General features: G+C 44.5%; 1 protein-coding gene across 2 annotated transcripts in view; it reads left to right on the top strand.

The window, feature by feature from the left end:
• Window positions 1-985: 985 nt before the first annotated feature.
• The window catches only part of dgkzb (diacylglycerol kinase, zeta b), a 189,632-nt gene continuing 179,746 nt past the window's right edge, over window positions 986-10,871 (top strand). For both annotated transcript variants that reach the window (XM_084334853.1, XM_084334851.1), the window contains exon 1: window positions 986-1,240. In XM_084334853.1, coding sequence (XP_084190979.1) covers window positions 1,014-1,240 — 227 coding nt within the window. In that variant the 5' untranslated portion in view covers window positions 986-1,013. The remainder of the gene's footprint in view (window positions 1,241-10,871) is intronic.

Here is a 10,871-nt window from a genome sequence, read left to right as displayed (position 1 = left end):
TGAATCACGTTTATGGGGTAAAAAGCTGGACCAACTGCACTGGGGAGTTTCCCCCCAACCCCACCCCAGTACTGGGGAGTTTCCCCCCAACCCCACCCCAGTCCCCCACCTACCCAACCTCCTCCAATGTACAGTTTCTACGTCAAATGTATATACTCTCTTTTCTGGACTCTTTTCGTATCACAAACCGTACTGCATTTGCAAATCTGGTATGTCATAAATGTATAGATGTAGCAGACAGTACTGTCTATCTGTATGTCATGTCATGTATGTCATATATGTTATGATGAATTGAAAATGGGGGACCCTGATGTAAACAAGACGAAAGTCTTTATCTGGTCTGCATCCCCTTAACAATTGTATGTATTGAGCTGTACTGTACTGGACCCATTCTGCAATCTGTTAATAAACTTTTCAATCAATCAATCAAAGCCTTGCGTTATAATTATTAACCACAAGAGGTCACTGTTTGCTTGCAGATTACTGTTGCTTTATCTTCCAAACTACCAGTGGTTTATTTCATGCTATGGTTTTTTTTTATGTTGGATTTTCTTGTGTGTGAAACGTGTGCGCATACATGACAAACCTCAACAAATGTACACAACACAAGGCTTATCTAACGTTACTTGAATTGATGAATTGAAAATGGGGGACCCTGATGTAAACAAGACGAAAGTCTTTCTCTGGTCTGCAACCCATTAACGCTGTACTGTACTGTCTGTACCCATTCTGCAATATAAGTTTTCAATCAATCAATCAATCAATACGTTGGCGTCGCTCAGTTTTTGGCAAATAGCGCTCATTTGTTTATTAATAAAGACGGTGATGTAACATTATACAACAAATCAGCATCCAGTATCGACCGACACTACAGTCAGTCACGAGCCATGTTCAATACAACACAACACAACAGCAGCAGCAGCACGCGCGTGGTGTGGTGGTGGTGTCGCTGGTCAGACTGCGCGCGCGGAGTATCGTTTTGTAACTAACGTCAGTCAGTGCTAACTGAGCAGATGGCGGCGACCATGAGGTTAGAAGAGATTATCGAGGAGGAGGTGAACGGTGATGATAGGGAAGTAGTACAAAGTCGGTGGGTCTGCAACAACAACAACGCGGAACAGAGTTCAACAACGGTGGCGGTGAGAAAAGTACGGAAGGGAGCGGTGAAAATGACAACAGCGGAAAATCAACCGGAGGACGAGTTCATGCATCTCGCGCTGCGAAAACAACTGTCCTACAGGTGAGTTTGGCTCACCGTTAAAAAGCTAACCGTTAAAAGCTAACTAAAGTGTTAAAAGTACATTTCTGCCAGTTGGCTCGTTAACCCCTCTTTCACTGCCGCACTACTGTGATAGTAAATGGTTAACCGTTCACTGCCACACAGTCCACACTACTGTGATAGTAAAGGGTTAACCTTTCACTGCCACACCTACTGTGATAGTAAAGGGTTAACCTTTCACTGCCACACTACTGTCTGTGATAGTAAAGGGTTAACCTTTCACTGCCACACTACTCTGATAGTAAAGGGTTAACCTTTCACTGCCACACTACTGTGATAGTAAAGGGTTAACCTGTAGTGTGGCAGTGAAAGGGTTAACCCGCTGTTGTGTGTCAGTGGAAGGGTTAACATTATGTGTATTGTCACAGTGAAAGGGTTAACCGTTTGGTAGTGTGTTTTGTAGCGCTACCGTTACTGTTGTGTTACCTGGTGGTGACGTTAAATTACATTCGTTGAACGTGTCTGGTGGCAACGATACGTAACGTCACCTAGCTAAAAAAAAATAGTTGCACTTGTTCATACTGTGTGTACTACACCTCCAAAACTTTACTGAGTGAAGTAGTTTGGCTTACGCGTGTTTTAAACAACATTTGTTTTGTTTCAGTTCAGTTCAGACTTTATTGTCCCTCAATGGGAAATTTGCTTTGCAGCAGTGGTAGAGACACCAACAACAACAAATAACACAACACAAGAAACATCACACTTACAGAATCCAACCAGGAAAAAGAAAAGGAAAAATGAAAATGCATTACTGTTATTTTAAAGGAAGTTAAGTGCATGTTGTTTCGTGGGGACATTGTTCATGTAACGAGGTGTCCCTTTGGTGGACTTTGAGAGGGGCGGCGCTGGTCTATATAAGACGGTGTGGACCGTGGCGTTTGATCTAGTCACACAACAAGGTGTATCGCGACCACCAAGCGTGTCCTGTTCTTGGCCTCACAATTTTATTAGAAGGCATCTGTCACGACTTTCTACCCCATAACTGTCATCCAAGGACACGACCAAATCCATCATCATCTCCCCTCTTGGATAACACATCTCCTGAAAGTCTTTACAGGCCTCATTAGAGTCACGTAATTACATTAAATCCACAATGCCCGTTTTGTTTATAAATAGGACTATGAGTCACTCATTTGTTTTGTTTTTATTACCTTTTCCAGCTGTGTTTGTTGCCCTTTGAAAAGAGCTCTGGTTTTCCAGTGCAGCAGCCAGTCCTCTGATCTTGTTAGTGGACCTAAATTTACTCCCAACGAAAGTGTGTTCAAGCCCCCCTGCCTCTTTCATCCCGCCACGGTGTGTCTGTATGTATGACCGAGCAGGATGTCTGGCAGCGCAGGCCTGTGCTCAAGCCTAATGGCAAGATAAGACGAGAGGGGTTTTACAATTAAGTCTGTAATTAATTTGTGTTTTCCAGGTCTATCCTATAGCACAGATCGCACATGAATGCATAGATTGAAGATGTAAGACCTTGTGCTCCTGTTTGAGTAGCCAGATTCACTGCTGAACAGCTGTGTCATGCAAAAAGGTAGAGTACACGACATCTATCTCTCCAGATAGATTGCAGCACGCAGCACTGTACTTGTGTTTCCTGTCCTGGGACTATGTGAACAACCAGCTTAATATCAATACCCTATTAACTCCCACGGTTAGCCATAAAGGGATAGCTTTCGTTGGGATCTTAGCCCTATTTCTTACTTGCAAATGATGATATTGATCAGTAGAATCCTTTCTCAGCACAATCCATGCTGGCCCTCATACTAGTTCTGGATAGTTGGCCTCAAACCAATGCAAGGTCAATGGGGTCGAGCTCCTGTCTCTACAAGCTGCCTGAGGCTCCCTGAGATTCACTCCACAGTGCAACACAATGTCGATTTCATCCATGCCTCAAATCAGCTTGTACAGACACTTAGACAGCTGCTTGATCCCAAATGACTTTGCATTGGTTTGTGGCTAACTAGCCAGAGCTAATGGATCACAGAAAATCATGCAAATTCAACCACCCAATATTTCCAAAAAAAAGAGAGAAAGGAGAGAGGTGTGCACAGGTGCTGGTGAGAGACAGATATGGTGCAGGGACTGTGTGTGTGTAACAGGCAGGTCTCCACGTCGTATAGCCTAGTTATGTGCAGCAGGATAATAATAATAATAATAATAATAATAAACAACGTGATTTAGCACTTTTCTAGAACTCGGTCACTTTACACTGATGGTCGTGGTTACTTGGTTAGTGAGACGAACAACAAACAACACAAACACACAAGGATGGATTCAAGATTCGAGAGATTTATTTGTCACATGCATACACGAAACATGTAGACGATGTAGTGAAATGAAGGTGGCCATTCCCGCCTTGATTGTGCAAAAATACAAATAATAAAATAGAATAGATAAAAAATAGACATGATAAAAAGCAATATGAATAAAATACAATTCAATGCTAAGCGTAATAAATTAAAGGTAATGAGTACTATATATTATATTTGTATATACTATATTATTGTATTTGTATATTATACAATATTACAATAATATACAAATATACAGTTATGTTTTTTAAAGTGACCTTTTTTGTAGTGTGAGAGAGTGCAAGTGAGGATGTGTGTGTGTGTGTTATTAAAGGAGCTCCCGTCTTATACGGAGCTACTGAGAAATCTTGATCCCCAGTTAGACTGGCTGACGCGCCGTTATATTCCTGGTCTCATATCAAACAGTCCTTGTCCCAATGACACAATGCAGGCAGCTTTCTTGGAAAATGATATTTATTTGCTTCACCGTGCAAACAGAATATCCTTGTTTTTAGTTCCTTAAACTGATTAAATGATAATGAATATGATACCTAATTGGATACAAACATTTCGACCTGAGACCTGCGTCGTACGTGCGGTCAAAAACCATTGCCTTTTCCGGGTCAAAACTCCTCCTCCTACAGGTGTACCTGACGCTTATATAAAAGAAGCGCCACCCCCTGGTCACATAAATCCATTGCACATTAAGTCCATTTTGGCCGTTACACTCCGGCCCCTAATTGTTAAGGCAGGCAGACATAACAATTCAAAAAATAAACAAAACAAATAAGAGCCAAAACATGTCATGGATTAAGTGCATGGATCCACATTTTCATGAACCAAACACAGTTGTCACTGGCCTTACAATGGTGCTACTTGTTCGTCTGGAAAGACCTCCAGAACCCTGCCAAGTGGCCAGGACCCACGAAGAGCTGAAGAGTCCATGACGACTACAATATCTCCAGCTGCCAAACTAATTCTACTTATGTCCCAGAGAAAGCACAGAAAATCACTGCCTTCCTCAGCGACCTTCACTTGGCGGAACATGGCTTGAATGTCACCCATGAATGCCACCGGTTCCTCTCTGAAGCGAGTTAGCACTCCTGGCTCCTCCTCCTTTCCTGGTTCTTCGACTTCCTGTTCCTCCTCCTTTCCTGTTTCCTCTTCCTTTATCCACCCCTGTGTTGGTAAAAGGTGGTAGGTCAGGAAGGATTCTGTCTGCTGGAAGATCCGCCATCTTTTGCTCCACTGCACTGTCACTGTAGTGTTTGCAAAAGCTGCATTCAGCGATGATCTTCTCAGCTGCATGGGCGTTGGTGAACCAACATTTCTTCCTCACTTTGGACATTGTGTGAGTCCTTCCACCATGTCTCCGATTCTGGTGTACATGCTTGAGAATGAGCATTGAAACATGCTGGTCCTTGGAGAGAATGAGTGGAGGTTTAGCTTCCTCTGGTGTTGATCCTCTGCTCAATGTTCCTACAACTCTCAAGAGTCCATCCTCAAACGCTGTATCCAGCCTAGTCACTCCCACATTGTTGGGCAGACAGACCTCCTTGTTAAAAGGTAATTTCAAGCAGTACCTCTCCTGCTGAAGCACAGCTGAACTTTCAAATTTTTCCAGATGGCTTAGGTCTTCTCTGGACACTTCCTTCTCCTTCACAGCTACTTCTTTGAAGTTGTGTTTGTCCTGATCGGCCAGCATTTCTTCCCGTCTGCACACAGAGATCCTGTTCACTGTAGCAGAGGGAAACTCTGACTCCACAACACCACTGTTTCCATTCAGTGGACCATTAACGACCCATCCCAGCACTGTCCTTATAGCATACGGGCCATTCCTGTGACTGTTGATGACCTCCCAAGGTTCCAATATCTTGGGAGTGTTGGTTCCAATCAACAGGTCGACATTTGCTTTTAGGCGTGGGATGTGTACGTTGGACAAATATGACAATTTAGACAGTTCTTCAGGTGTCACCATGTTCTCAGCCGTGACTGGCATTTTCTTCTGTGTGAGAACTTCCGGAAGAACATAAAAGTCATCGCTGTCCAAACCAGCTACCTCCAACCCAGTCAAGGAGTAAGCTGGAACACCCGTCTCTTGCCCCATGGTGCTCAGTAGGAAGGTGGTTCCTCTGCCTGTGATATTCAGCCTCTGCATTAGGCGTTCAGAGCAGAATGTGGCTGAGCTACCAGGGTCTAAGAAGGCGTATGTTTGTACTATGTTTCCGTTTGCTGCTTTCACATTCACAGGGAGAATGGCTAATACACACCGGTCCTTACCGGCCCCTGTATGTCCACATGTTTGCAGTGAAGTTGGTTGCTGTAACTGTTCTGGAGAAAATGGTTGCCTTTTGATGTGAAGCAGGGTGGGGTGAGTTTGACCACAGACTTTGCATACCAAGCGCCTTTCGCAGTCTCTGCTCATGTGACCAACACATAAGCATGCAAAGCAAACTCCCTTTTCCCTCAGAAAGTACATTTTCTCCTTGTGCCTCTTCTCCTGCAGTTGTTTGCACTCCTCCAACGAGTGACTGCGAGCACAGCAAAGGCATCCAGCTCTCCTAGCATTCACTGTACCTGGTGTTGGTGATGTCAGCTCCTTGGCTCTCTCAGATATTACTGTGGTGGCGACAATGTTTCTTTTCACTCTGTTGGGATATGATTCAAACCTGGTGAGAGATGTTGTGCCAACCACACCAGAATTTGGATCCCGTATGTCACCAAACAGAGGGTCAGAAAGAATACTGACGCGTCGCTCCACAAACCTGATCATATCACCGAAGTGAGCTCTTTCCTGTGTATTTTCCATTATGCCATGAGCCGTACTCCTCCATTGCTCCCTCATCTTGAATGGCAATTTTGATATAATGGCCCTCATGTTGACAGGCATGTCCAACTCCTGCATGTACTGAAGCTCCTCCATTGCATTGCAGCAGCCACGCAAGAATAAGGAGTAGGCTTGAAGTGCCTTGACATCCTCAGATTTTATTGTTTGCCATGCCAAGGCCTTTTGCATGTAGGCACTTCCTATTTTGTACTGGTTTCCAAAGTGTTCTTTAAGAAGACCCTTTGCCACTGCGTAACCACGCTCAGGAGCCATATGCTGGCAGCTACGCACCAATTCCTGTGGCTGTCCTCTTGTGAACTGCTCCAGATAATACAAAGCATCAGCGTCTGTTGCCTTTTCCTCCACTCCTTGTTCAAATGCTTTGATGAATGTTCTGTATTGGAGAGGGTCACCTTCAAATGTTGGGATATTTCGTGGTGGCAGAGACCTGGAATGCTGTTGCTGCACCAGAGCAGCAGTTATCTCATTTTGCCTCTCCATGATGGTAAGCATGTTTGCAGGTTGGTTTGAATTGATTTGAACATTGTCAGTTGTTCCCATTCTGCTTTCCTGTTCCTTGTGGTTGTGATTATATTGGCGGTTAGCAGCAGTGCTATGCCATTGACCACGTTCCTTTGGTCTCACATCCACAGGCTTGTTTGGTGGTATTGACAATTGTGTCAATTGACTTCGTTTTGTTAATGTCCCAGGTTGGTATTCCCTTGCAACAGGATTTAGCTTGTGGTGTTCCCTTTCAAAATAGGAATTCATTGCATTTGAAGGTGCACGAGATGAACGCTTACTTTCAGAGGAGTGCAACACGGCCAACCTTGCAGTGCTTGCAGCCAATTCAGTGTCCACCTCTAGTTGTTCCTTTTTTCTTTTCAACTTTAGTTCCTGCTCCTTCAACTGATGCTCCTGCTCCTCCAAAGCATGTTTTTCTTTTAGAGAATCAGCACGAGCGAGAAGTGCAGCTCTATCGGCTTCAGCTAAAATCTTGGCAGATGACCTGCTACTTGTTTTAGAATATTTGCTCACAATGTTTGACACACTGTCATTTGGAGCAATACCATCATCCATTAAATGCAAATCACCTTCAGTTGTTTTACCATCATATCCATCATGTACATTAGTTATACCTTCAATATTTGAAACCCACAGTTTTGCATTTGAAATACACTCATTGATTGACAACATTTTTGCTTTAAACCAGGTGTCTTGTTCTTCTTTTTCATCATGTAACGTATAACCCAACAGAAGATTGTCATGTATGCATTTCGCCTCATAACACACCTGATTCAAATCTGTAAGAGCATTCTCTACTTTTTCCTTCTCATTATTTAACATGAAACCAAGAATTGAATCTTTTATCTTGGCTGCCATGTTAAATTTACGTTTTCTACTGGCATCCAATTTGCCACAATGTTCTGCAACAGCCTTGGCAGTCATTTTAACGACACGTTTCCCAGTGACGTCACCGCTAACAGCGGAGCGCGCTGTGGTCTCCATGGAAACGTGTGATGCCGTTTTGCGCGTCGCCATGTTATTAGATTGTCTGAATTAAAACGAGACGGCTGGTGACGAGTCGCGCAACATAGTCACTACAAAAAAGGTCCGCGTAGTCAAGTGTTATTCCTCTTCAGCAACCATGGATTTACGCTCAACCCCAAGTTATGTGTGCACACAATTTTACATGGCCATGTATTTATATAGCGCTATTCACATACCTCCTTGCGTTGGGTACCATGATGTCGCCTCACGGATCAGTACTCGCGGTCCAGTACTGATCCTCAGCCACTTCGGGTCAGCACCGGTGACTTCCTCCTCCACGAACGGCTGCAGGCGGATCCGCGATGCAGCAGCAACAGTAGAATCCTCTTCCTCCACACAACAACAGCAGCAGCTCCTCGCCTTCCTCCGGTGGAGATTCTCCGACGTCCCCTAACGCATCGAATCTTCCCCAGTCTCCAAGCAAGAGTCCAACTGGTGCGCGGTTTTTGACTAGTATTAAAGGAGCTCCCGTCTTATACGGAGCTACTGAGAAATCTTGATCCCCAGTTAGACTGGCTGACGCGCCGTTATATTCCTGGTCTCATATCAAACAGTCCTTGTCCCAATGACACAATGCAGGCAGCTTTCTTGGAAAATGATATTTATTTGCTTCACCGTGCAAACAGAATATCCTTGTTTTTAGTTCCTTAAACTGATTAAATGATAATGAATATGATACCTAATTGGATACAAACATTTCGACCTGAGACCTGCGTCGTACGTGCGGTCAAAAACCATTGCCTTTTCCGGGTCAAAACTCCTCCTCCTACAGGTGTACCTGACGCTTATATAAAAGAAGCGCCACCCCCTGGTCACATAAATCCATTGCACATTAAGTCCATTTTGGCCGTTACATGTGTGTTCATGTGTGCTTGTGTGTGGAGAGATCAGTGTTCAGTCAGTGTTCTGACTGAGAGATGGGGTGCTGAGAGAGGGCAGTAGAGAAGAGGCGGGTCTTGAGGCGGGTTGGAAAACTGTGAGTGACTCTAATGGGGGAGAGAGAGTTCCAGAGCCTGGGGTCTGCCCTGGAGAAGGGGGAGAGAGAGTTCCAGAGCCTGGGGTCTGCCCTGGAGAAGGGGGAGAGAGAGTTCCAGAGCCTGGGGTCTGCCCTGGAGAAGGGGGAGAGTGAGTTCCAGAGCCTGGGGTCTGCCCTGGAGAAGGGGGAGAGAGAGTTCCAGAGCCTGGGGTCTGCCCTGGAGAAGGGGGAGAGTGAGTTCCAGAGTCTGGGGTCTGCCCTGGAGAAGGGGGAGAGAGAGTTCCAGAGTATGGGGTCTGCCCTGGAGAAGGCTTTGTTCCTGCTGATGGTGGCCTTGAGCCGATGAGGAGGAGTTCAATTTTGTCACTGACTGTTGAGTTTTATTTGCAGACAGGCAGGAGTCGATGAGAGAGAGCTGTGGGTTGTGTTTTTTTTTTGGTGCTGAGTTATATCCGAGTGTCATCATCAGCATAGCAGAGGAAGTCCAGGTTGAAATGGCAGAGAATCTGACAGAGAGGGAAGATGTAGATGATGAAAAGGAGTGGGCCGAGTACAGAACCTTGGGGAACACCTTGTGTGATGGACGGTGGTTGTGAAGTGAAATTAAGTGTGATCTGTTGGAGAGGACTGTCTTAACGTTTAATTACTAAACACTGCATGGACTGGCGCAGTGTGCTACTACTACTATATACACACACACACACACACACACCACACCATGTATACTATTATTATTACTGATATAATATACCGCCATTCCTCCATTATTACTATGTTCTTCTACTCTATTATTATTACTATTATCTTTTTTCCTGCCTGTCTCTCTGTAACTCTACTCTCTCACTTGAGTGGTGCCAGGGACAACAGCAGAATGTCTCTTAACGTTAGTTTACTTTAAACACTTTGTTGTGGCTAATCATAGTTAAGTTCTGTTAAGTTCTTTAATAGTTGTCATACAGAAGTACAGAATACTTTCATACAAAATGCTTCTTACTGTTACGCTCCAGAGACTGTGCTAGACAAGATAGTATCAAATAACATAATAACATAATATAGCATGAATTTAGAAGAAGAAAATGAGGTCACAGTGTTCGGTATAGACATATGTACAATGTTCTGAGTTACCATATAATATACAATACACAATACTATGCAGTGTACTAATGTACAGTACTATCTAGTGCAAAGCAGAAATGGGATGAGGTACAATTTTAGGTACAATTTACAGTAAGGTGTACGAGTTGTAGTGCAATCCTTCATCCATAAATATAAAGTGTGGGGAGTGTGTGCTACAGTGTGTTTGTTTAAAGTGGGTGTGTGCTATAAAGTGTGTGGAGTGGGTGCTACAGTGTGTTTGTTTAAAGTGAGTGTGTGCGTGTGGATGTGTGTGCTATGTGTGTTTGGTGGTTGTTGTTGTGTAGTGTTCATTCATTGTTCGTTTAGCAGCCTGATGGCCTGGGGATAGAAGCTACTTCTGAGTCTTTCTGTGCTCGCCTTGAGACTCCTGTATCGCTTGCCTGACGGCAGCAGTTCAAAGAGGCAGTTGTTCGGGTGGCTCGAGTCCTTAATAATTCTCTTAGCCTTCCCCTTGCAACGCTTGTAGTAAATGTTCTGGAGGGTGGGGAGCCCCCCTCCAATTGTGCGTTCGGCTGAACGTGTCACTCTTTGTAGTCTGCTTTGGTCTTTTGCAGTGCTATTCCCAAACCAGGAGGTGATGTTGCCGGTCAAGATGCTCTCTATTGTACATGAGTAGAAGTTCTTAAGGATCTTCTGGCTGACTTGGAACTTCCTTAGGCGCCTGAGGAAGTAGAGGCGTTGTCGTGCCTTCTTCACCACACTGTTAATGTGTGTGGTCCATGTCAAGTCCTCGGATATGTAGGCTCCGAGGTACTTGAAGCTGTTGACTCTCTCAACCGGTGCCCCGTCGATGCTGAGGGGGCTGTAGTCCTTGAC

The sequence above is a fragment of the Notolepis coatsorum genome (genome assembly GCF_963971535.1).
Source record: "Notolepis coatsorum genome assembly, chromosome: 18".
In the NCBI taxonomy this organism is placed as follows: Eukaryota; Metazoa; Chordata; class Actinopteri; order Aulopiformes; family Paralepididae; genus Notolepis; species Notolepis coatsorum.
Note: the sequence above shows the minus strand (reverse complement) of the source record. Positions and strands in the feature narration are given on the sequence as shown.